The sequence below is a fragment of the Schistocerca cancellata genome, chromosome 5, assembly GCF_023864275.1.
Source record: "Schistocerca cancellata isolate TAMUIC-IGC-003103 chromosome 5, iqSchCanc2.1, whole genome shotgun sequence".
Lineage (NCBI taxonomy): Eukaryota > Metazoa > Arthropoda > Insecta > Orthoptera > Acrididae > Schistocerca > Schistocerca cancellata.
In genome coordinates this window covers 492,752,229-492,780,119 of record NC_064630.1, presented here as the reverse complement: position 1 = coordinate 492,780,119, position 27,891 = coordinate 492,752,229, and the positions used below count along the sequence as shown (strand labels likewise).

General features: G+C 39.9%; 2 protein-coding genes across 4 annotated transcripts in view; one reads left to right on the top strand and one right to left on the bottom strand.

The window, feature by feature from the left end:
- LOC126188312 (uncharacterized) lies at positions 1–27,443 on the bottom strand. 2 transcript variants are annotated; one of them, XM_049929905.1, is made up of 4 exons: positions 27,399–27,429; positions 4,587–4,723; positions 2,128–2,335; positions 1–2,043 (listed from the first exon to the last, which is right to left on the bottom strand). In XM_049929905.1, exons 2-4 carry the CDS (start codon positions 4,603–4,605, stop codon positions 1,686–1,688), a joined length of 585 nt encoding a protein of 194 aa, XP_049785862.1. In that variant the 5' UTR covers positions 4,606–4,723; positions 27,399–27,429; the 3' UTR covers positions 1–1,685. The 2 variants fall into 2 exon arrangements, 1 of the variants encoding a protein (XP_049785862.1); XR_007537851.1 differs by lacking the exon at positions 4,587–4,723 and having other exon boundaries at positions 27,399–27,443.
- Positions 27,414–27,891, top strand: part of LOC126188309 (PAN2-PAN3 deadenylation complex subunit PAN3) — a 141,983-nt gene continuing 141,505 nt past the window's right edge. The window contains exon 1 of one of the 2 annotated variants that reach the window (XM_049929903.1): positions 27,414–27,534. Coding sequence is in view for 1 of the 2 variants with exons in the window: in XM_049929902.1 (XP_049785859.1) it covers positions 27,643–27,853 (211 nt within the window). In the remaining variant the exon portion in view is untranslated. Of the gene's footprint in view, positions 27,854–27,891 lie in introns of both variants that reach the window. The other variant, XM_049929902.1, reaches the window with a different exon arrangement.

Here is a 27,891-nt window from a genome sequence, read left to right as displayed (position 1 = left end):
AAAGTAATACACATGAGTGTTACAACAAAATTATTTTTAACATATAAAATAATTCTATCTTTGTGTGAGAAAATCTGGAGCGTTGCACTATATGGTGCGGAGACCTGGACATTGAGGAAGGAAGATGAAAGAAGATTGGGGGTACTAGAGATGTGGATGTGGAGAAGAATGGAAAAATTGAAATGGGAAGACCGAGTAAGAAATGAAGAAGTACTAAGAAGAGTTGGAGAAGGGAGAAACATGCTGAAAGTTATCAGAAAGAGAAAACAGAACTGGATTGAAATTATTTGAGGAGGGACTGTTTATTGAAGGAAGGAATAGAAGGAATGGTGGAGAGAAAAAGGGGAAGAGGAAAAAGAAGGTATCAAACGCTGTACAATATCAAAAGAGACAAATATTCAGAAATGAAAAGACTGGCTATGGACAGACAAAAGTGGAAGAGGCTTAACTCATGACAAGACCTGCTGTAAGGCAGAATACCATACTACCACTGTGTGAGAAAAGTAACATAAGTTCAAATTCATTTCTTGTGAAAAAGAGCGAAACAATTTCTTTCAGAGGTAAAGCACAGGAACATTTGAAATGTGCTACATCATACAAATGTTAGATCTCTACAACCCTCTAACCTGCATTTTGATCTATTTTTCTGTATGTTGTCCATCATCTGAGACATGTGATTAACATGTGCCCTGAATGGCAAAGATGGTAAAGCTTCTGGTGCTCTTGCCCAGTTTGCTGGTGGACCTCCATCACCACTACCCTCATCATCATCATTGCTCGAGTCTGATCTTTGTTCATTTTCTGGCTCACCATAGAAAATAAGATTTTGTGCAACATCAAGCTTGATATTGCATGATGTCTTTTCTCATAAATTCATTGCTTCGCGTTGCTTGCCTATATTCTTGCTGCAACAGCAAAATCTTTGAAGTAGTGGATCACGCGTACTATCCATTAGTTAGTTCTGCTTCTCACTGGATATTTTCCCCACTACCCTTTCCAGGAGATCCACACCACCCATATATTTGTTATATTTGTTAACTGCATTTGGCCTATGAATTCGGACATAAACCTTATCTTTCTTCAACCAATGTTGAATTTGACAGTGGGATGAACACCAAAAGCAGAAGATGCAACGTAAATAGGTTTATTGTCAAACCATTTCATTGCAGCTATTTTTTGATCAATCCTTACAACCTGATCAGAAGATCCTGTGCCCTCCCTTTTCATATCTAAATCTCTCTTGAAATTGACAGTTTTTGGAAAATGATTAGCCATGATAGTCCCAACTGCTAAGATTGGCCCATGAGTTAGGAGACTATCTAATACGGGGACAAATGTGAAATATCTTTCAGTGTATATTAATGACCCAGGTGGCAAGGAATCTGAAAGCTTTAGAACAACATGCCCTCCAATATGAAGGTTGTCAGGTACTGGAATTTTTCCAGACGTGATATCTTTACCCTTTCTTTGGTATAGCAAAAAGTCAAGTGGCTTACCACTGGATGTAGCTAGCACAAAGTTCAAGCCAACTGGGTGGGGTTCACCCCTAACATACTGTCCTGTTCTTACTTGACCCGTAAACGGTATCATCTGCTCATCTGTACATGCATGAGTCAGTCAGGATTGATTTCGAAATGCATTTCTTAGTCTGTCAAGGAGTGGTTGTACCTTCCAATAATGTCACTTCATTTGGTTTTCTCTGATACAGCGTTGTCATTAACTAGTTTCAGATTATATCTTTTCAGGTAAAACCTGTCACTGCTAATTGTATCTGCAATCAGTGGATAGCGTGTTCGTCTTCCCCAACACATTCTCAATCTAGGGAACCCCAGTGATGTAATCTGCATACTAACCCCCCAAAACTTTCTTAATTCTGCTCCACTACAGTCCATTGACTTTCCTGTTAGTGTAACATGACATAAATTTATATAATAAGCCAGATCATCAAACAATGTTCGGTCAATATATTGCGTGAAATATTCAAATGTTGACTTCACAGTCAGAATTTCAGGTGCTGCAAATTCTGATACTTCAGGATTAAACCTAGAAATTAAAGTAAAATAACATAAATCTTTGCAAATTATATGTTAAATATGCCATACAAATTTGTATCTAGCAACTACGTACTCTGTCGTGTATCTCCATTTTGTACCTCTGTGTTGTCTGTCACTCAAAGGTACCCCATTGTCATCTGATTTGGATGATGACTCATCAGCTACTGGAGTTTGTGATCTGACAGCTATCTCAAGCTCATTTTCTACTCCAGACAGCTCAAATTTAGAAATATTTGGATCTTCCACTGCCAAAAGTACCGCTATTTCTTCATCAGTTAGCCCTACAGCAGGGAAAAATGGGATTATGGGTTCATTATTTTCATTACAGTAATACCATAAATACCCAATATATTTTCATGTAAGGGGAACACATAATTTAACACAGGATAACGACAACAAGCACAAGCAAATTTAACAAAAAATGAAGAAACAAAGACTCGCGCCACTGTAAATAAGTAAACAATGACAGGAGATTTATAGTAATAGAGTCCCGAGCTATCGGATGATACCTGCAATTAAGTAGAACATTTTGTTCTTGAAGAGTAGTTTCTCAGTTAAGATATTGTCACATAGAAGAAGGTGTAATTAGATGAATGACGAACACTAACTTCGCTGAACAAAGGTTTATTCAGCACTTGCACATACAAGAGTGTGGAGCGAACTGCCTCCGGCCAGAACACATATGGTATATACAGGGTGTTACAAAAATGTATGACCAAACTTTCAGGAAACATTCCTCACACACAAATAAAGAAAAAATGTTATGTGGACATGTATCCGGAAACGCTTAATTTCCATGTTAGAGCTCATTTTAGTTTCATCAGTATGTACTGTACTTCCTCGATTCACCGCCAATTGGCCCAATTGAAGGAAGGTAATGTTGACTTCGGTGCTTGTGTTGACATGCGACTCATTGCTCTACAGTACTAGCATCAAGCACATCAGTACGTAGCATCAACAGGTTAGTGTTCATCACGAATGTGGTTTTGCAGTCAGTGCAATGTTTAGAAATGCAGAGTTGGCAGATGCCCATTTGATGTATGGATTAGCATGAGGCAATAGCCGTGGCACGGTACGTTTGTATCGAGACAGATTTCCAGAATGAAGGTGTCCCGACAGGAAGACGTTCGAAGCAATTGATCGGCGTCTTAGGGAGCACGAAACATTCCAGCCTATGACTCGTGACTGGGGAAGACCTAGAACGACGAGGACACCTGCAATGGACGAGGGAATTCTTCATGCAGTTGACGATAACCCTAATGTCAGCATCAGAGAAGTTGCTGCTGTACAAGGTAATGTTGACCACGTCACTGTATGGAGAGTGCTACGGGAGAACCAGTTGTTTCCGCACCATGTACAGCGTGTGCAGGCACTATCAGCAGCTGATTGGCCTCCACGGGTACACTTCTGCGAATGGTTCATCCAACAATGTGTCAATCATCATTTCAGTGCAAATGTTCTCTTTATGGATGAGGCTTCATTCCAATGTGATCAAATTGTTAATTTTCACAATCAACATGTGTGGACTGACGAGAATCCGCACACAGTTGTGCAATCATGTCATCAACACAGATTTTCTGTGAACGTTTGGGCAGGCATTGTTGGTGATGTCTTGATTAGGCCCCATGTTCTTCCACCTACGCTCAATGGAGCACGTTATCATGATTTCATATGGGATACTCTACCTGTGCTGCTAGAACATGTGCCTTTACAAGTACGATACAACATGTGGTTCATGCATATTTCAGTTGAAGTGTTCGTACGCTTCTCAACAACAGATTCGGTGACCGATGGATTGGTAGAGGCGGACCAATTCCATGGCCTCCACGCTCTCCTGACCTCAACCCTCTTGACTTTCATTTATGGAGGCATTTGAAAGCTCTTGTCTACGCAATCCTGGTACCAAATGTAGAGACTCTTCGTGCCCGTATTGTGGATGGCTGTGATACAATACGCCATTCTCCAGGGCTGCATCAGCGCATCAGGGATTCCATGTGACAGAGGGTGGATGCATGTATACTCGCTAACGGAGAACATTTTGAACATTTTCTGTAACAAAGTGTTTGAAGTCACGCTGGTACGTTCTGTTGCTGTGTGTTTCCATTCCATGATTAATGTGATTTGAAGAGAAGTAATAAAATGAGCTCTAACATGGAAAGTAAGCATTTCCGGACACATGTCCACATAACATATTTTCTTTCTTTGTGTGTGAGGAATGTTTCCTGAAAGTTTGGCCATACATTTTTGTAACACCCTGTATACAGTTACAGAATATTCCAGTGCAATGATTCTTGACATCTGTGGATACTTCTAGAATGTACTCGAAGAATATGGAAATTAAAATTTTGCAGTTCAGGTGAGTTTTGAACTCATGACTCTCCATGCAACAGTCTAGTATCATAACTACTACACCATGGTGACTGTGCTACTCAGCTTCTTCTGTCACAATATTTATTTGCAGGCTACATGAAATATTTGTGAATATAAATATGCTTCTAAATGTGTGAAATTGCAAAAGATAAGAATATTTACCTTTTCTAATTCGTGACATGGTGCATGCTGTTGTAACACTCACTTTCCAGCTGCTGCTGCCACTTGTTAATGGCGTGAAGAAATTTAAACAAATGATGCGCTGAATACATATTCTGTGATACCGGCAGGTGCTCTCACTAAAGTGGTCGGAAAATGCATAAAAAATTTTTAGACTAGAGGCATCACATATGATACCTACGGACACTAGAGGTTAATATAATACATGTAGAGCAATAGTCCTGACGCAGCCCTCTAGGGCATACCCAAAGTTACTTCTACCTCTGACGATGACTCTCCATCTGAAATAACATGCTGTGTTCTCCCTATCAAAGAGGTCCTCAATCCAGTCACACATTTCACATGATACCCCATATGCCCTCCACTTTTGACAATAAGCATAAGTGTGGTCCTGAGTCAAATGCTTTTCAGAAACCAAGAAACATTTGATTTACCTGGTTGCCTTGATTCAAAGCTTTCAGTATCTCATGTAAGAAAAATGCAAGTTGGGTTTCATATGAATACTTGTTTTGTAAATAAAACTGCCTTTTCCTGATGCTAGCAAGCAGGAAAAGGCAGTTTTATTCACAAAACAAGTATTTATATGCTTACTGAGGAGGATGTCCACACATACAAACTTGGGTTTCATATGATCCATGTTTTCGAAATACCTGCTGGTTGGCATTGAGGAGGTCGTTCTGTTCATGATACCTCATTATGTTTGAGCTCAGAATATGTTCTAAGATTCTACAACAAATCAATGTCAAGAAAACTGGACAATAGTTTTGTGGATCACTACTACTATTCTTCCTGTAGATGGATGTGACCTGTGCCTTTTTCCCAAGAACTGGTCATGATTTTTTGTTAGAGGGATCTACGATAGATTATAGCTAGAAGAGGGGCTAACTCAGCTGCAAATTCAGTATAGAATCTGACAGGGATTCTGTAGGGGCTTGTAGCTGTGTTCAATTTTTAATGATTTCAGCAATTTCTCATCAGCACTGACACAAATATTTACTTCATTCAACTTTTCAGTGGTACAAGGATTAAATTGGAGCAATTCTCCTAAGTTTTCCTTTGTAAAGGAACATTTGAAAACAGCATTAAGTGTTTGAACTTTTGCTTTGCTACCCTCAATTTCAGTTCCTGTCTCATTCGCTGTGGACTGGACACTAACTTTGGTGCCACTAACAGCCTTTACATATGACCAGAATTTCTTTGGGTTCTGTGAAAGATCACTTGACAATATTCTGCTACGGTAGTCACTGAAGGCATCATGTATTGCTCTCTTGACAGTCAAATGCATTTCATTCAGCATCTCCCTATTTATAGCCCAATGCTTTGTTTTACACTTATTATGCAGTAATGTCTGTTTCTTTAGAGGCTTCTTTATAGTGACTGAATACCATGCAGATTCCCTCCGATTATGAACTGTTCTACTGGGTACATATCTATTCAATGCATGGTCAACTATTCTTTTAAATTTGAGCCATATTTCCTCTACATGCTCCTGCCCTATGCTGAAAGTTTCAAATTCCTCATTGAGATATGACACTACTAATTTTTATCTAGTTTACTGAACATACGAGGGGAGTCAAATGAAAACCTTACAATTGTAATAACAAATCGAAATTTCACGCCGTTATCCTGTAAGTTACTAAGTGGGCTACAAACAGCGTGCAGAATGGCCTGTAGGTGGCAGCATAGTGCAGATGTACACATTCCGTCACAGTATCGGTATAAATATGGCCACCCCACTTGCGACTTGCACCAGGGAAGAACAGTGTTCTGTTATTTAGTTTTTGCAAAGTGAAGGTGTGAAACCTATTGAAATTCATTGACAAATGAAGGTTCAGTATGGTGATGCATGTTTGTCACAGCAGCAAGTCTTCGAATGGAGTAGGAAGTTCGCAAATGGTGTGACTTCAAGGGGAAAATGCTCCTCGCACAAGTTTTGACTCCACAGAACATTGCAGCAGTTGAAGCCATACTGAAGGAAAACTACCGAGTGACACTGAGTGACATTGCAGCATGTTTACAGATTAGTCATGGGTCAGCATACCACATTGTGCATGATGTGCTCCAGTTTCACAAAGTGTCTGCAAGATGGGTGCCATGGCAGCTGACTCCTGAAATGAGAGAACAACGTGTTGATGCTTGTGAAGAACTTCTTCGGCGCTTTCAACGAGAAGGTGATGGCTTCCTTGCAAGAATCATTACTGGAGACAAAACCTGGGTTCACTTCCACCAACTGGAAACGAAGAGAGCAAGCAAGGAATAGCACCATTCCTCATCACCAAAACCAAAGAAGTTTCAAACAGAACCATCAGCAGGGAAGGTTATGCTGACTCTCTTTAGGGACAAAAAAGGCGTCATTTTTGGAGTATTACATGCCTAGAGTGATCACTGTCACCATTGCATCATACACAGATCTCCTACAAAATCATCTGTGGCCTGCAATCAAATCAAAGTGACGTGGATTGCTGTCAGCAGGTGTCCTTCTGCAACATGACAATGCAAGGCCCCACACTGCCCGTACAACAGTTGCAACAATCACAGACCTGCATTTTGAATGTCTTCCTCATCCACCATACTCACCATACCTTGCCCCCAAGTGATTTTTATATGTTTGGACCACTCAAAGACGCAATGGGAGGAAAGAAGTTCAGTTCTGATGAAGAGGTACACCACTCGGTGCACGAGTGGTTGCGTGGACTACCAAAATAATTTTTTTCTAAGGGATTTTATGCACTTTGTAAGTGCTGGAGGACTTGCATTGAGTGTGGGGGAGATTATGTTGAAAAGTGATACAGGTTTGTACCACTTCTGCACAATAAATAATATTTAAAAAAATATTTAAGGTTTTCATTTGAATCGCCCTCGAATATCATTCTGCCTGTTTTAGTTGCCCTTTGTACTTTGGTAATCATTGTTACCACAACCGCATCATGGTCACTGCATCTGCAAAGTGGTCAGGTCTATTTGTTGCCATTAGATCAAATATATTTCCGTCATGAGTGAGGTTCCTAACTACCTGTTCTAGACGGTTTTCAGAGAAGGCATTTAGTAATGTTTCACAGGATGTCTTATCATGCCCATGCCACTTACCCTTTTACATTTGCCTCCTCTAGACACAAGACAAAACAGGTTTCTCCAAAATAGGTGAAGTGAACCCCACTGAATCAGTTTCATTGAAAGACAGCACCTCAAACTTGTTGGTTAGGGGGATCTGTATAATACCTTGAGTCCCCTCTGGTCCTCGTCCACCCTGTACAGGACCTCTAGATCTACCTTTGACATGCCACTCGCAGTGAGGTGGATGAGTAATGATAGATCCTGTACTTTCTGTAGAGGAGACAGGATCCACAGGAAAGGATAGTACTTGAGGTACACCTCTGGTACTAGTATCACAAGTACACAACTCTCAGGAGCTCTTCCAACACACTGATTCACAGCAGCTGCTATTATCGTTTGATAGTAGTCAGGGCAATTTCCAGCTTCTTATGAATGACAACCAAGGTCACTGATTGTGTGAGGCTTGCCCACCTCTTGATTTCAAGTAGCCCCACAAAAAAAAGTCACATATCGATAGATTGGGTGAGTGTGGGGGCCAAGGAACATCACCATATTGTGAAATGACATGTCCTGGGAACATGTTGAACCACTTCCATGGATGCTTTTGTTGTGTGAGCTGCGGCACCATCGTGTTGGAATCACACATCTATCATGTTCACTTTGCGGCTTTCAAGGAATGTACACAGAAAGTTGTTTAAACATTTTGCCTTAGCAAGCTGGTGTCACAATAACTGTGGTACTTTTTTCTTCAGAAAAGTAAAATCCAACAATCCCTATCTTGGAGGTACCACATCACAATGACATTTGAGCTGTGGAGAGGTTTTTGGTGTAGTTCAATCAGGTTCTCCTACATCCAGTACTGACAGTTCTGTACACTAACATAACCATTTAGCTGAAAATGGGCTTCATCACTCATGAATACTGGGACATCTGCATCTTCCACAAGAATAGCATCCATTATGCAACAAAATCTATGTACTACACAAAATCTGTTTCACACAGCTGCTAGGCAATCAGTATTTTGTATGGGTTAAATCTGAAATCATCATGTAAGATGTGATGAAGTGACATACCCAGCAAGACAGCTTGTCACCCAGTGGATCATTTTCGACTAACAAGAACTGCCATTCTCATTCTGTCTACATTTTCTGGATTTCATACTGTATGGGGAAGACCAGATGGTTTCTTTTTCATCACAAATCCAGTACTTCTAAATGCTGCAACCCATTGGGGTACAGTATTCTGATCAGGAACAGCATCTTGACATACAATATTAAACTTTCAATGGAAAAGACTTTGAACTTTGACGACAGAATCATTGTTTCTAAAGAACTGCTCAACAGCGAACACACGATGCTCTGTGCTGCCTAGCAACTGAAATTGCATAGTCCGAGCTGGCTGCCAATGACTGCCCATGATCAATATCTTCACTCACCAGTAGCTACTAGTGTTTAAAAAATGTGTTCCCTCTGCTCCACCCCATATATGTCTGTCTCACATTTATGTAAGAGGATTACAAGAAAGTGTAAAAGAGACATTTTGTTTAGGGATATCTTAAAGGAACTGTTGGATGACACTTCTGTTTGCACTGTTGATGATAACAGTACAAACTTAGTGTGTCTGGTAGGAAACATTGATGTTACATAGTGCAATATGTGAATTATATTTTGGAGTGTAATTTATGTAGAAGTAGTTGTGCAAACATGTAAGAGAAGTAAGTTGTCGGTGAGTGTTGCAAATAGCAAAGAGTGTACCAGGAAATAGAATAACTTTCGGTTGATGTAGAACACACAACCATAGCAATAGTTAGTGAATGCTGTTTAGTTCCTAGGTGTTATGTAGATGATAATGTAAATGTTAAGAGTTGTACAGGGTTGACCAAAGAGAACATGAATAAATGTTGCAACAGCCTGTAATGCATTTCCTATTTTTGCATCATGTAGTACCGATTCAAAGCAGCAATTGCTGCTTTACCATACAAATGTAAGATAATTGTTAGATGTTATGTCATTATTAAACTACTCCAGGTCCCTCGAGATAAACTGAGTATGACAGCAAAAACTTCACTGAAGATATCTGTCCTAGCTAGGGAAATGACATCATGGGAGAACATGTTGAGTGGTAGGGGAAATTTTACTAAGTATAATATGTGTACTAAGGGCACAGGAGAATAACTGAAAAGTTACTGTGACTCAGGAAGTAAGCCAGTGATACTGAAAGCCCTGGAGTGTGATACATTGGCTAGTCTCTCGAGATGAGAGGTAATTGTGAGTTAGGATATTGAGACATATTGTGAAGTATTGTGGATTTATTGTGAAAATGATGCAGTATTGCATGTATTATTCAAGTATTGTGAGTACAATGATGAAGATAGTCAATGGAATTGTGGTAGTTTTCAAGCCATTGTGACTAAAAATGCAATCACACCCATGGTACCATTGATTCCCTTCTTTTGTAAATAGTTTTCTTCATGTCAGAGTGATAAGGCAGTGGGGTAGTGGGCGTATAGATAGGTAAGTTCGTACAGGTCAAGAACTGCCCAGGATTTGATTCTGAGTTTGTGATGTTGTTTGTGTAGGATAATGCAGGGTGTGGCCCTACAGTATATGTGAGAATTTTTTTTTGGCTTTTCATGTATATTAGATAAGTGTGTATCTGAAGCATTTATGGAAAGTTAATAGCATTAATATGTTAGTGTATGAGTATTATGAGGTGGGAAAGACTAGCAGGGTGGCTACTCAAACTTAAAAACTGGGAATTCCAAATGTTAGTAGGACCAATAATTTACATGGAATTATATTCATATAGTTAACACACTTTGAAACATTAAGTATTTTAAAATTTATCATTTACAAAACTCAATGAAATTGAATTTCAGTGTTAGGTTACCAAAAAAAAATCCCTTAAATTCTTCAGATTTTAAGAAATTCCCCGAGATTTCCCTGATTTTTCCAGCTAAAATTTAATTCCCTAAGAATTCCAGGTTTCTCACAAGAGTTGCCAGCCTGACTAGGGTGCCTCCTGTATTTCTATACCATTATTCTTATGAGATGGTTTTGTACTGCTGCCAAAATGGACAACTCATAGTCACAGGCTACAAGAGGGTGGCAGCTTGGGGTGTACTGCAGGGATCAGCGAATGGATCATAAAAAGGAATTTAGGCTTGAAGAATTGAAGTGAGATAGTGCAGGAATCAAGAATTAAAGATTCAGTGACTGAGTCCCAGGAATGTAGAATGGCATAAATATAAATGGGAATGAAGAGTATAGGCATAAGGCAGCTAATCTAAAATTTGTATTCTGGAGTTGTGTTATGACTGGCAGTTTGAAAGCTGCATATTGTAAAGGTAACATAATCTCTATTTCATGCAGACTTTATTCAATTAGTAATTCAGTGGGTTAAATTATTCCAAGAGGGGAAGAGAGGAACAGTGCGGGATCAAGCCAAGGTTCGATGCCTAAATCCAGGTACTTAACTATGCTTACTAGCTCAATATTTACGCCATGCCAGCAACTCTGCAACTACGACATGGTAGTCCAGTCAAATTGCGGAAATACCTTGCAAAAGGTGGGGTAGAAGAATTTATTTTTTCAACTCGTTCATATGGTTGGAAATATTAGAAAACCGAGTTTTGCCAACAAAATTTCACTTGGGAAAACTTTCTGCAGTCAAAAAACTTGGAAAATTTCATTTGCTCCTATCACTTTAACGTCTATTTTATTTTTTAAAGAGCACAAAATTCTCTACAAATTTGATTCTTGCCATTTTTTTCTACTCCCAATATCTAAGGCACTACAGTGCCTCAAAAAATACGAATCACTCCGCTGCAGAGTGAAAATCTCATTCTGGTATCTTGTTTCGTTCGTTGTACAAGAACTTGTCCTGAGGGACTTGGTTCACCATCTCTGATTCAACCACAACGTCAACAGAAGAATGTTTTTTGGACCTACGAATCCTCTCAGCACTCTGTGCTACATTTGTCTCCCTCACATGGATACCCATCAAATACAATAGCAAGTTGAGATCCAAATTGACATTGCAGGTAAGCTTTGGGCTATTGACTTGACATTTCGAGTCCACGTCACTTTGTGGATAAGGTACCCTCCATCAAAATTTCGTTTGGCATATGGCAGTCGTAACTGCTTGGTTAAAAAGTCATCAGAATTCCCTTTTGCACATAAGAAGTATTTCTCTTTGAACTTGAACTGACCTTTTTCCTGCGACTGACATAGCACGCCTATTGGTTCCTGAGGATGTCAAACGCTAGCTGCTATCATTCTCTCATTAATGTACTTCTTGTAGCATGCTTCATGCAGCATCACTTCACTGAGCGTTTTCAAAAAACGGGTGTGAGCAGACTCCCTGCGTTTAGCACTACAATCGATAAGTGTGCTCAGTCCTTTCTTTTTCACATTGCATCTACCACTCACCACAGTCTTTTCGCAAATGAAACACAAATTCATGTCAGACATACTCATTTTCAGCACCACAACATATACTGAATGGAAGCGACTCCAAACTGTAGGACCCTTATTGTTGTGTGCTAATAGCTGTCAGTGCGCTGTGAACAATCACTAGAGATAATTGCCTTCCGCCCGCCAAAGAATAAATACGCTTTTGTCCGCTAAAGAACAATTCCTACATACTTCTTCTTATAACTGATCATTAAAGTCAATCAACCGTAGAAAATGTATGGCAACTGCATGCAATCGTATTACATATTGTAACACAAATAAACTTCACGCAATCCGACGTGAATGTGTTTGTAGTTACTGAATATGATGCTGTTTGTCCTGGCCCTGCAGCAGAATGAGATGGTAAATTCCAATGAATAACATGATGAGTAATATGTTTATACCACACAAATAGAAACTGAAATAACAGTCTTCAAAAATTAGGTAATTTGCCACTTTGCTCGAAATTTGAAAAATTGGTATTTTTTGACGCGCTGTAGGGCCTTAGATATTGGGAGTAGAAAAAAATGGTAAAAATCAAATTTCTAGAGAATTTTGTGCTCTTTAAAAAAGAATATAGATGTCAAAGCGATAGGAGCAAATGAAACTGAGATATTTTGTAAAAACTGAAAAAAGTCCGAAATTTTCGAAGTTTTTTGACTGCAGAAAGTTTTCCCAAGAGAAATTTTGTTGGCACAACTTTGTTTTCCAACCTTTCCAACAATATGAACGAGTTAAAAAAATAAAATCTTCTACCCCACCTTTTGCAAGGTACAGGCTTTTTTTCTGACAGTTTCACTGGACTATGGGTGCTGCAGCAGCAATCAGTGTTTCGAGACATTTCTTCAGCACTTGGCAAGCCACATATATGACCCCAGCTGCAACAAGACTGCCTTGTTGTATATAAGAGCAGACTATCCTACCAAGCTAGGCATGTTGTGACAGCTGGGCTTTGAACTGTCATCCACTGCGTTCTGTCTGCTGCCACAAGGCCACCAACATTCTCCTGCCATCCCAATGGGACTGCCAGCTGGAGTTTTGTTGTTTCCGGATGGGCTGAAAGTCAAACTGGCAACCTCCTATTCACTGAGCCACTCGGTGCCTGTCAGTACCAGATACTTGCCTCAGCTGGGTGGGATGGAGATGCCTTGCCAGAAGTGTAACAACATTGGGCTGCCTCTGGTGTAGTGCTGCTGAGGTATGCTGATCGTGCAAAACCTCAGCACTGCTGGAGCAGCAGCTCCTGCCATCCTTTGCCAACACTGTGGGCTGTGAGAATGACATCTGACTGTACCACAGAATCAGGGTAGGATTGATCGATGGTAGGCCATGTCACTGGACAAGAGCACACACCTCTAACTGCTGTAGCTTTTTGGAGTAATTGTGTGTATATGCATGCTGTCTGTCTTGCTGCAACCATCTTTTTCTTGTGCCTGCCTCCCATAGCCTTAGTCAACCCATCCAACCCACAATGCCCAGTGCCGAAGAGACCCCCCCCCCCCCATATCTCATCAACTATAAGAACAGCTCTTCATCACCTCTAACCCTTCCCTGTAGTGGTCATTATTGCAGTCCTGACCTCCACATCATAGATGAACTAAAAAGAGGAGAGAGTTGAGTTACATATTTAAATAACCTGTTTAGGCAGAGTGCTTATACAAAATAAAAAAAAAACTGGAATATTAATCGGAGGTAGAGTGTAGTCTGTTAATGTTTCCTTGGTTGGCAGGTTGATTTGAGGGGAGGGGACCAAACAGCTAGGTCATTAGTCCCATCAGATTAGGGAAGGAAATAGGCCATGCTCTTTGACTGGAACGATTTTGGCATTTGCCGAAAGCAAATTAGGGAAATCACGAAAAACCTAAATCAGGACGGCCGGACGCGGGTTTGAACTGCTGTCCTCCCAAATGCGAATCTAGTGTTGTAACCACTGTGCCACCTCGCTTGGTAATGTGTTCTTGTCACATTTATAGAAGAATGTTGACTGACAGCTTAAACATGTTTTTAATCTTGTTTACATCCCTGTTGATCGCCCAGTGCCATAACTATATGGTAAATGGTTACCTTTAGTCCTTTTACAATTTGTATGCCACCCAAAATCAGCAGATAATATCACAGTTGCAACGTTCCTCTTAATTTTAAATTTAATGTAGTTTTAGTAAGCCCAAATAGCTTTCATCAGTTAGTGTTAGTTAATTATTAATGGATTTCCTAGCAGATGCCTCACTTCACTGATATCTGTCAAGACAGTTGTCTGTCAGTACCATGCTAATGCTTAGTAACAAAAGTGTAATCATATGGGTTATCAAGCAAAATTTGTGACTGGATTGAAGTTTTCTTGTAAAGGAGGATGCAGCATGTTATCTTTGATGGAGTGTAATAATATGGGTTATCAAACAAAATTTGTGACTGGATTGAAGTTTTCTTGTAAGGGAGGATGCAGCCTGTTATCTTTGATGGAGAGATATTGATAGATGTAGAAGTAACATCGTGCATGCCCAGGAAAGTTTGTTGAGATCCTTGCTGTGGAAAATCACTGAAATGACACTTCTGTATTGCATTATATACCTGAATTGTAATGACATGTTATGTAATCTCAGTGATATAGACACACTGTGCAAATGAAGTTACCTGTGATTGACATTTAAATTCACTTTCTAATTATTCCCCGACATTTTCTGTTGCTGAAACCCAGGAGACAGTAACACTGACAGGAATGTTCAGAATCACAGGGACATCGAAGACACATCAAGTCAATGCACACTGATTTTGAGTGACCACGCAACAACTATGTGGCATGCCCACAGATAAAGCAGTTGTCCACTAGGGCATACTGTTTCAGTATTCATTACTGAAACATACTACATCACTGTCCTTATGCTAGTAGTTGAATTACTAGTTGAGTAGAACAACGGAGGATAATTGATTGAATAACAAGCATATTTGATCCTAGTAAGAAGATCAATTCAGAAGCTTATAGAGTACTGTCATGGATCTTGACTGTGAATATTAAAACAGCCCCTTATCTCTCTTCATCAACCAAATAAATCCTTCTAATGACTCTACAGCCAGAAATGAGGTTGAACATGTTAGCACTTGTCTGCAGAAGACTTTTAGCTAATTTTATAGGTAACCATGGATACATCACACAAGAACTTACTCAATGACAGGAGTACAAAGCTGATGTATCAGCATGCAAAGAATACACAGTCAGTGAAAAGAGCAGTCCGAAGGCAAAACACAATACTGAGGGAAGAATTTCAGACTTCACAGACTTCAGGACAAAGTTTCTTTCCTTTTGTGAATCAGTGTTTGACTACTGCAGATTAAGCTAGAGTCATTTCCCAGTAACATCAAGCACTGTACTTGCTTCTGGGAACAGTCTTGAATCTTCCATTGACCCAGATCCAAACTTGCTAGTCTCTACATATACAAAGCAGAATGTAGGCGTTTGTGCCTGGGGATCTCCTCCCCAATACCTAGATCAATTTCAACCAAATTTGGCCAGAGAGCAGACCTCAAGAGTATCAGCACTGTGGGATTTAAAAACTCCTAGCTCTAGCAGGAGCAGAGATACAGGCAAACCCTTGTTTTTTCAGCCCTTGGTGTGTAGGTTGTCCTGCATGACAGGCAGATTGTGTGGGAATAATATCGGCCTGCCTTATCACCTTACTTTGCAGCACGGCCTACACAACAGCGGGAAGAAACAGTTTTCCAGCGCCAACATGTAGGCTGTCCAGCAAGACAGGCATGTTGTGTGGGAGTAGTATCAGTCTGTGTTATCGACCTGCTTTACAGGGGCTACATGTGCAGATGGGCATGGCTGAGCATAGAGATTTAGAGATTTGGGGGGGGGGGGGGGCGATGGATAGTGAGAGATGGAGAGAGGTGGCTAGAGAAAAGAGGGTGGGAAAGATGGACAGAGAAAGGGTGGATGGGATGGATAGAGAGAGATGTGGAGGATGAGATGGCTAGAAAGTGTGGGGAAGAGGAAACAGACACAGAGAGAGGGGAGAAAGCATGTTGTGCGGGTAGCAATGGCATGCTTTGCAGGCGTCACACCTGTGGATGGGCTGGGCTGAACAGAGAGAGGGGAGAAAGAGATGGACAGAGAAATGGGAAAGGAGGAGCAAACAGAGAGAGAAAGGGCAGAGGAGACGAAAAGAGAGCTGGACAAGGTGGGGGTGGACAGAGAGAAGTGGGGAGGAAATATATATTTGGAGGGAGGAGATGGAGAAGGCAGGAGGAAGGGGTAGAGGGGTAGCGGGCATGTGGAAAAGAAAGAGGTACAGGAGGATATGGACTGAGCGTTGGGGAAGAAGGTATATTTGGAGAGGGGTCGAGTAGATGTACAAAGAGAGGGAGGGGAAATGGAGAGACATAGTGGGAAAGAGGAGATGGACATACAGAGTTGGGAGGATGAACTGGGCAGAGAGATGGGAAGGAGGAAGAGGTGAACACAGAGGAGGAGGAGGAGGAGGAGATGTATGCAGTATATGTGTTGAACACAAATTTGAGCAACACTGCTGGGAGAAGGCTGGTTGTCAATAAGCAGATGTTTCCTAGAGCCTGCCAGGAGAGGAAATCCAAGGGTTTGGTAGAAGGAACTGCTGTAACTGCAGCACCCTATAAGCACATTAAAGAAATTTTGCGTACACGTTTTGGTGACCAGGGCAGAATTATTCGGGTGCATCATGATTATCTGGGAACATTGCATTTACATTTATTGAACAAACATTTGTTGCAGACAATGGAATCATTTTCCTGCCAGCCGAAGGAATTTAAAGTGCGTTTTTTGTGAAGTGTTGTGCATAAATTACAGCAGGTTACAAGAAAGATAGCACAGTGATAACAAGCACACCCAGGAGTGTTAATTCGTAAAATATTTCACACTTTCCTAGAGATATGTCGGTTCTGGATAGTCAATACCAAAAGGGTACTATTGTCAGAAGGAAACATTTTGAAATTAATGGAATTATTGTCAGAAGAGATAGATGGGATGCTGGTGACACAATGCAAATCTTGCAGATTGATTAGCATTATATTGTCTACAGCAGCTTTCAATGTTCGCTCTAAGCCAGGGCATACAGTTTGCAAGTCAGAAGCCTACTGCACGTTTTGCAAGCAGTGTGGTCCTTGGGCACAAGGTTGCGAGACAATAAAGAATGCTCATGACCTCCTCAAGATTTTGAGATCAAGTAACAGGCACTTTCTTTGCCTTAACTAGGGCTGTACAGCAACAGACTGCAGCAAGAAAGGAAAATAATTTTGTCTCTTTTCAAAGAAACGTCGTCATAATTCAGCCAGCACAAATTTGGAAGATTCGACTTCATCAGTTACTCTTGCCGAACACAGTTCCATTGGAAATGTGAACACCGGACATCTAGGATATACACATTTCAGATGGTCTATGTGTGTGTAATAGTGCCCACCAGTGTAAGTAGTCTCACATACTGCATTCTACATTATGGCAGTCAATCTTGTTTTATCAGGGACCATTGAATGATAATTTAAAACTAGAAGTCATTGCAAATCATCCACTAACTATTGATGCATTTGAGTCTTCATTCACTGCATCATACTCCCAACTTCTTGTCTAACTGACACTGAGGAAGAACAAACTGTGATCTTCTGATGTGCATGAAGTGCAACTGCAACCACTTGCTGGTCAGTAGCTAGGAGGAGAGCGGAGGAGCAGCGTGTTATTGACAAACAAAATACCCCTCATTTGACCCTTTCCCCAGTTAAGTCATCCTTGTGATAGATTTTGTAGCCCTACAGTACAGTGGCATCAGGCACTTTAAAATGCATTTCCTCCAAACACAAGGACAGAGGCCATTCCTGTGGTAGCACTTTCAATTCTTCCACATGTGGCCTAAACCCATTAATGTTCCACTATAGGATGCAAACCATCTATCACAGGTGTAGCGCTTTCATCCTGACTTGCTGCCGGGGAGGGTAGCTCGCAATAGGTGGGGGCTCACTCTTTAGGTGAGATGATTGACCTAGTCTGACCTCAAAGTTCATCGCCTTTAAATACGAATCGAGAGAGATATCCGAGCGGATGACGTCAACATCATCTGACTATTTACTTCCTAATTTCATCAGTTGTAGATGCTTTGCCTTTGGTTTTTTGCCCTGGGTAGGCTTCGGAGCCACAAATGTGGCTGTGGTTGTGGCAGCACTGGACAGCATCCTAGGAGAGGGGCAGGGATCTCTGCAACATTGGCAATTTCTGAAGTTCTGGAGTGAAGTACAGGTGTCAAAATAACTGCAACAACACAAGTGCATTGACAAATACTGGTCCTAGTGCTGACACTAAAAGCCTCCATTTGTGTAATAAAATTGTCTTTCTGCACAGGCTGCTTAAGAACTGAAGCAAAAGAGATGAATTTTGGGGGCAGCAGGGCTTTATACATCTTTTTGTCGTCACCATACAGGATCTGCTTCATTGTCTTAAGTTCCTGTATCTTCCATTCTTCAGATATACGCTGCAGTCCTGACTGAAAACAGGGTGAGCTCCAGAGCAATTCACACACTTCAATGGAGATGAACAAGGCACTCCTTTTTGGGTGGTCTTACTACATTTTGGCACAAGTAGCTTCTCCGTGACATCCAAGAGTAGTACGCCCATAGCACTGGCATTTAAAATAATGCATTGGGTTGGGGACAAAAGGCCATACTTTTAGGCAAAGGAGATCTGCCTTAACATGCCCAGGAAGTCTGGGGTTATTAAATGTCGGGATAAAGGCGTCAGACTTTACAAGATTACCATCCACCCTCTTCATGATATTTTGCTCATCAACTATACCTTCTGGAGCTCACTCACCATTCAATTCCTCCATGGGAATGTCCACCAAATCCCTGCATGTCACAACACCTTTGCTGTAATTCAAAGTAGTGTGCAGCTCAGTTTTGATGGCATATTCCCCAAGGCACTGAGCTCTCTGGAGGTTATTAACATGTTGGGAACTAGATTTCTCCACCAACAGTGTCTCATTGCGCCAGGGTTAACTGATTTTTAATTGCCGTTTATGATGCCTTCTAACCCTTTTTGCATGCAGAAAGGCAAAACCTCCTCAAAGCAGCCCTCTTCCCTTTTTACAATTAAAAACACATTCTGACTGAAACTTTTAGAATTTACTCCTGAGTCAGAAGGACTGGCTACATGAGTCTTCTTATTTGATTGGGTGTTAGTACTTACCAGCAGCACACCCTTTCCACTGGGAGGAGGAGGAGATGATTGTGAGTGTTCAACCAGGTATTTGTCTGAGTTGCCTGATTCCAACAGTGATTCCTTGTCACTATAATCATAGGATACTATGTTTTTTGTTTTGTGAAGTGCAAAGTTTTATATTTTTGAACATTTAAGGCAACTTGCCAACCTTTGCACCACTTTGAAATCTTATCAAGATGTGACTGAATATTTATGCAGATTCTTTCAGATAGTACATCATTTTAGGTTACTGCATAATCTGCAAATGTTCTGAGATTACTATTGATATTGTCTGCAAGGTCATTAATATGCAATATGAACAGCAAGGATCCCAACACACTTCCCTGGGACACACCCAAAGTTACCTCTATGTCTGATGATGACTCTCAAGATAACTTGCTGCGTCCTCTCTACCAGAAACTCCCCATTCCAATCACAAATTTCACTTTACACCCCTTATGATCTTACTTTTGATGAAAGTGTAGGTACGGTACTGAGTCAAATGCTTTTCAGAAATCAAAAAATACTGCCTCTACCTGCCATTTTTGATCCAAAGCTTTCATATGTCATGTGAGAAAAGTGCAAGTTGACTTTCACATGATTGAAGTTTTTGCAGACTATGCTGGTTGGCATTGAGGAGGTCATTCTGTTCGAGATACCTCATTATGTTTGAATTCAGAATATGTTATAAGATTATCCAACAAATGGATGTCAAGCATACTAGACAGTAGTTTTGTGGATCACTTCTACTACATCACTTCTACTACCCTTGTTATAGACAGGTGTGACCTGTGCTTTTTTTTCAAGAACTGGGCACAGTTTTTTGTTTGAGAGCTCTACAATAGATTATACAAGGGTAGGTCAAATATTATCCATGAAGTAGTTATAAAATTTTATTGCAATCAAATAGGAAACTTACAAGAACATCAGTTTTTGACATAGTCTCCTTGCATTTCAACACACTTGGTCCATCGTTGTACAAGCTTCCTGATGCCCTCATAAAAGGAGGTTCTCTATTGCGTTGTGAACCAGGAATGCACCGTTTCTTTCACTGCTTTGTCCGAGGAAAATCGATGGCCCCTTAATGCCTGTTTGAGTAGATCAAACAAGTGATAGTCAGAAGGGGCAAGATCGGGACTGTATGGAGGATGATCCAGTACTTCAAATTTGAGTTTCTGGAGCGTTTCAGCAGTGTAGGCAGCAGTATGTCAACGGGCATTGTCGTGCAACAACACAACACCTTTTGTCAGCAATCCTTGGCGTTTGCTTTGAATTGAAAGATTTTGCTTGGCAATAAGCATCTCACTGTAACGTACATGGTTTATTGTAGTGCCCCTTTCCCTCTAATGTTCCAGTACTGGATCCTGTGCATCCCAAAAAACTGTAAGCATCAGTTTTCCTGCAGACGGTTGGGTCTTGAACTTTTTCTTGCATGGCAAATTTGGATTTTTCCATTCTATACTCTGTTGTTTACTCTCCGGCTTGTAATGATGGATCCATGTTTTGTCAACAGTAATGATCCTGTCCAAGAAGTTGTCCCCTTCGTTATCATAGCGATCCAAATGTTTTTTGCAGATGTCCAAGTGTGTGAGTTGTTTTGGGACCCATCTTGCACCAACTTTATGCAACCCAAGTCTGTTATGGATGATTTCATAGCCAGGACCATGACTAATTTGCAGACGATGTGTCTCTTCGTCTATCTAAGAGAATCATTTCATGTGAATGTTCAATGGTTTCTTCATTTATGGCGGTGAACGAATGTCCGGCTTCTTCATCGTCGTAACACTTGCGCGACCATTTTGGAATTTTTCTATCCATTCGTAGACACTCCATTGTGGCAAAATACTGTTCCTGTTCTGTACCGAAAGTCTTTGATGAATTTTGGGCCCTGATACACCTTCCAACCACAAAAAATGGATCACTGAACGTTGCTCTTCTTTGGTGCAAATAGACAGCGGAGCAGCCATGATTAACAGCATGGCAGCGATAATGAAACTAACCTAGCAGCTAGAAAATTGCAAAGATATAATAACAAATAAACAAAAATATAACTAAATTGCGGATAATAACTAACTTACCCTTGTAGTTAGAAGAGAGGCTACCTCGGCCACAAATTCAGTATAGAATCTGACAGGCATTCCATTGGGGCCTGGAGCTGTGTTCAATTTTAATGATTTCAGCTGTTTCTCAACACCACTAACACTAATACTAATTCATCTTTTCTGTGGTACAGGCATTCAATTGGGGCAGTTCTACTCAGTTTCTTTGTAAATGAACATTTGAAAACAAAGTTAGGCATTTCAGCTTTTGCTTTGCTACACTCAATTTCAGTTCCTGTCTCATTCACTAGAGACCGGACACAACTTTTGTGCCATTAACAGCTTTTGCATATTACCAGAGTTTCTTTGGGTTATATGAAATATCATTTGACAATATTCTGCTATGATAGTCACTGAAGGCTTCATGCATTGCTCTCTTGACAGCCAAAAATGTTTCATTCAGCATCTCTCTATCTACAGCCCTACACTTTGTTTACACCTATATTGCAGAAATCTCTGTTTCTTTAAAAGATTCTTTACAGTGACTGAATACCATGCAGAGTCCCTCCCATTATGAACTGTTCTACTGGGTACATATCTATCCAGTGGATAGTCAATTGTTCCTTTAAACTTAAGCCATAGTTCCTCCACACACTCTTGCCCTGTTCTGAAAGTTTCACGTTCCTCATTAAGATATGGCATTACTGATTTTTCATCTAGTTTACTGAACATATATATTTTTCTGCTTGTTTTAGATGTCCTTTGTACTATGATAATCATTGTTGCCACAACCATGTTATGGTCACTGATACTAGTTTCAATGTGGACATGATCAAAGAGGTGAGGTCTATTTGTTACCATTAATTCGAATATATTGCCATCACGAGAGGGGTTCCTAACTAGCTGTTTGTTTTCGCAGAAGGCATGTAGTAATGTTTCATAGGATGTCTTATCATGCCCACCATTAACAAAATTGTAATTTTCTGAATTAATTGTGTGATTAAAGTCTCCAGCTATGATTACAGTACAATTGGGGAACTTAGGTATAAATGAACTGAAGTTTTCTCTAAAGTTTTCGGTTACATCAAGAGATGACTCTGGTGAGCGACAGAAGGATCCAATTATCATTTTATGCCCAACCCTAATACTAGTGTTGCCCAAACAGTCTCACATGGCAACTTAAATTTCTATCTCAGTGGATTTGTGTTTCTTGTGTACTGCAACAGATACACAACTTCCATTTATCATTTGCCTATCCTTTCGATATATACTTAAATTTTCCCCAAAAATCTCACTGCTATTAATTTCAGGTTTCAACCAGCTTTCTGTACCTAGCACTATGTGAGCTTCACTGCTTTTTAGGAGTGTTTCAAACTCTGGCACTTTACTGTGAGCGATTTGGCAGTTAACTATTAGGATTATAATAATCTCATCTGTCAGAGACATTTCTTTTGTTCTTAGACTGATACTTCTGGGTTTCCTACAGCTAATGTTATCTGAACTGGATGGAGAGGATCAGCAAAGAGTAGTCCGTCTTCCACAAAAAATGGAGGTCATTCTTCGAAATAACCTCGGTAATACTGAAAAATCTTTCCTTATGCTGCGGAAATGTCTAGAGAGGAATGAAGCCCTGCATGTGCATATTAGTGTCACATGCCAAACTACATGCAAAACGAACACATTGAACTGAGCCCACCACATAATTCTGCCTACACCTTTTGTTTGCTTCATCAAATAGTAATGATGGAGAAATATGGAAGCAGAAAATGGTAAATTGTATTCGATGCATTTTCACACAAAAGGAAGTCTTCTTCACTTGATGATGTCTTAGAAACTCAACCTACCATGCTTCTGAAGTAATTGCTATACTCACATGTGTTCGACTGCGATGTTTTGCCATTGTTTCACATATTATCCTAGCATTTTTACAGTTAGTTCTCCACCTGGACAACAGAAATCTGTCTAGATAAGCACAAAGTTAATGAAGCAAGCGGTAATCAAAGGGTGACTAAATAACAATTTAAGAGTGTATCCTTTGAGCGTAAACGTAATTCATTCTTACTTTCAGCGACTCTGAGAGAATTGCAAGCATGTATTCATTGCAGTTTTCTACCACAAGCCACTTGTTAGATCACAACACTTATATGGATGATTTTACAGCAGGTGCTGCAGAAGAGAATGGAATGATAACACTTTTTACAACTGACCATTCTTATGAGTCAAATTAAACTAGCCATGTAGAAGTGGGCAACAAACTCTCAGCAGGTAGTTGCAATACAAAAATCAGAAGGATGAGACCTCACAAAAATTTTGCATGTGTTGGGAGTTAACAAGAGCGCAGAAGATGATACATTTTGCACAGATCAACAGGAAGTGATTGACAACATATCTCAGACTGTGGCCCCAAAAGGAACTAACTATAAGCAACCACTAGTTTCCATGACCCTCTGGAATTAATAACCCCATATCCATAATACAAATCATTTTATTTCAGGATACTTGGGCTAGAGTGGTATGAACATATACCTTAGCGTCTTGCTACTCGATGGCATACTAGGATCTCAGCTCCTCTAAAACCAACACATACTTATGTAAATAGGTGGATACATGTCTCTGAAGGTCTCACATTCAATTAAAGTGTCTTAAAAGTAGACTAGAATCCATAAAGGAGGTTACATTGGCGCAACTGGAACTGTTGGCACCATTAATAGGAATCAGGCTTCAATATTACTACTGCAAGAATATCAACACAGATATGAGCACAGTAACTCTTTAGACAGATTGCATGGTGACACTTGCTTGGATTAAAGGTAATCCTAGTACTTGGAAAATCTTTGTGTGCAACAGATTTAGTTCTTACTGGTTACCAACAAATCACAGCGCACAGTTTTTGATTGAAAATAAAACTCATTGACAAGATGAACTTGTACAGAGAATTTACCACAGAAAAAATCACAACAGCTCAACTCTATTGGATTAAGACTACACAACACCTTTTTTTTTTTTTTTTTTTTTTTTTTTTTTTTCAAGAAATCCAGGCTCTGAAGGTAAATGTGCCACTTCAGACAAGATCAACAATAGAAAGTATCAACCCATTTTTGGAAAAAAATTTGTTACATCTTGGTGGTTGTTACGGTATGCAAATTTAATCACAGAAGAAAGGAGGTCACTTATTCTAGACAGAAACCATCATTCCACAAAGCTTTTGATCTGTCATACACTCATTCACTTGCACCACTTGGAGTTAGAATTGTACTTTTGGGGCTTTGCACTTCCCTTTGGATATTACATGCCAGTGCACAATAAAGAAGATTATTCACTGCTGCCTCTCATGTAAAATAGTGCACTGGAACAACAAGGCATAATTTGGAAATTTATAGCTCTGTGTGCAGCTTGGTGTGGAGGAATTGAAGTTGCGCCAAACGCAAGGATTGTTTCTCAAATTGGGGACGAAGTACTCCCTCCAGCACACTTCCTTGTGAAGGAGAGACTTGTGATGCTGCCAACCAGGCCTGAGCCACTGACTGCAGCATGCTTGACAAGATAGTTCAAATTCTGTCAAATAACAGCAGAAGATTTCTCAGAGAACAGGAATAAGGAGTACTTTATGCTCCTGCATAACTTTCACCAAGTTAAATGCCCAAATGGAGGAGCGGCGAGGATCCAAGCCTGTGACATCATACTTCTAGAAGAAGTAGTTCTTCCACAGCACTTGTGGCTGATTGCAAGAGTACAGGAGCTGACAGAAGACAGAGACATAATCTTGCCCGTGGCCATCCTTGTAACTGCAGGTGCAAGACACATCACTAGACCTGTCCAGCTGGTCATACTTCTGGAGGTAGACCAACATGGAGAGGATGTGGAGAATCACTGAAACAACACTTCCGCATTTTATTGTATCTGTGAATTGTTAATGGCATGTAATCTGTGAGATACTCTGTACAAATAACGTTACTTGCATTTGACATTTAAAATTCACTTTATAATTGTTCCCCAAAGATTTGCTGATCATGTTGTAAATTAATGACCTGGCAGACGATATTAATGGTCACCTAAACTGATTGCAAGTTACGCTGTTATCTATAGTGAAACACTGTCTAAAAAAAGCTGCATAAATATAAAGTCAGATCTTATTAAACTCTGAGATTATTGCAAAGATTGGTATCTTGTTTTAAGTATTCAGCAATGCAAAATGCTTGATTTCTTAAAATTCAAAAATGATGTATCCTATAGCAGCAGTATTGATGAGTCGCACTTGGAAACAGTCAACTCATACAAATACCTGGGTGCAATAATTCGTAGTGATATGAAATGGAATGATTACACACACTTGGTCATAAGTAAAATGGGTGGCTTTGTTTCATTGGTAGAATACTGGGAGATGCAATCAGTCTACAGTGGGGAATGCTTACAAAACATTTCTGCCACTCAGCCTGCAAATTTGCTCAAGTGTATGGCATTCCCGCCAAAAGGAACTACAAGGGATATTGAATGTATACAAAGAAGGGTGGCATGAATGGTCAGAGGTTTGTTTGATTCACAAGAGAGATTCACTGAGATTTTGAGAAATGTGAAATGGTAGATGCTTGAAGATAGATGCCAACAACACTGCAAAAGCCTACTTATCAAGATTCAAGAATGAGTGGTGGTGTTTTTCAGACCAAAGTACACTTTGGCAATTAAAGAAGTGAGTGGCACATATTTAGGAATTATTACAGATAAGCATTTGGTGTGGGAAGAGTACGTACACTTAGTGTGGAAAAAGATAACACACAGGTTTTCTTTCTCAAACAAAAAACAGCAAACATGGATGATAAAGTTATCAGGATAATGGACTACGGAGTTGTGTTTCTACAGCTATCCAAATTGGAAATATGTTCAAAATCTGATGGCATATACTGTTATATTGTTATACACCTTTTGCAGCGTCACTGATGATGGACACGTAATCCTGTTTTCTTTTATTGCACATTTATTGCATATACATTGCATTTACGCCTTGATGTAATGTAACATGGTAAACTCAATGAAATGTTACATATGTTGTAGTGTGGCTGACTACAAAATTTTGTGGCACATCCAATACTCTCAGTTGAAAATTATCAGCTACAGCCTGTGGGCAAAGAATAAATAAGTAAATAAAAGTATTAAGTGAGGGACCTATGAATTACTACTACCCCCTACGTGTACCAGTTCCTTAGAGACTACAAAGACAAGATTCAACCAATTACAGTGCACACTGAGGCATTTAAGCAGTCATTCTGCTTGTGCTAAATGTGAGAATGGAATAGGAGGAAATCCTAACACATAGCAAAATAGAAAACGTCCTCTGCAGTGCAGTTTACAGTGGCAGCAGAGTGTAGACAGCTACAGATCCCCAGGATATTAGACTTCTCAATAGGGTCTACAGAGCACCATGGGTGAATAAATAAGAAATGATAATAATAATAAAAAGAACCTGAAGTGAATCCGTTGGGTGATGAAAATGGCATTAGAACAACATGAAATTAATGAATGATGATAAAGAAGAAATTGCGTATTTTGTCATTAAGCAGATAAAGGTGCTTGTTTAAAAAAAAAAAAAAATACCACGGTCATCGAAGTCTCTGCGCATTAGTGTATGCGAAAAGCGGAAAGCTGAAGCACAAGAAGGATCAAAATGACTGGCAATTTTATAGCATTATATTTGGTACAACGGACTACTCATTATTTTGTGTCTGCATAGTTCTTTCATATATTGTGTTTATTGGCTGTACATCCAAACTGAAATGAGAGGGCGAAGAAACATCAAGCAAAAATGAGTTATTCCATAGCGACGATCATAACGCAAATGTGAAGGAAAATGGACGGTCGCAACATTTTATACCATTAAGATACTATTAAAATAAAAGAAACTGGTTGTAGTACTTGAATTTGACTTTGTCTAACGTTCATGTGTTTTCTATTATTATTTACTAAATTTTTTGTGTGATTTTCTTTTATTTTTATTTTTTTTTTTGTAACAAAACCGCGGTATGTTTTGAAAACAAACCTCAGTTAACTGCGGAATAGCGTCTCTTCTGTTTTCAGCGTGATGCGCACGCATCTCACTGAACGAGACAGCAACAGAAGTGGAGCTTTTGTTGTTCCTTGAAACTGTGTTGGTATACGACTTTAAGAACCACTATGTAGGTAGAATGACATTTCATCGAGTACCCTTTCATCCCAAATGATATTTCAGCTCCTTTTAAATTGTGGTTTAGTCAAGTTTATTATCCGGAAAAAAGAAAAGCGTGATGGACGGCATATCAAGTAGTGTCAGAAAACCAGCTGTGAGCGTGAACACTAGGGTGAATTATACAAATTCAGGATTAACGCCATCAAACCTAAGTATCTGTTATACTGATGAGAATTTAATTCTTCCGAGGAATCCAAATGTCGCCAGTGTAGTTTTTCATGGGAGTGTTGCATATACGGACACAAGAGTGAAAGCGCAGGATGTGTCATGTAAGATATTTGCAGTTTTCGGCATGTTCATTAAAATT

What these genes read in the sequence shown, in the direction of transcription:
- LOC126188312 (XM_049929905.1), bottom strand. An exon ending in AAATGGAGATACACGACAGA is followed by an intron (nt 2,044 to 2,127) that starts GTACGTAGTTGC and finishes TTTAATTTCTAG; the next exon opens with GTTTAATCCTGAAGTATCAG.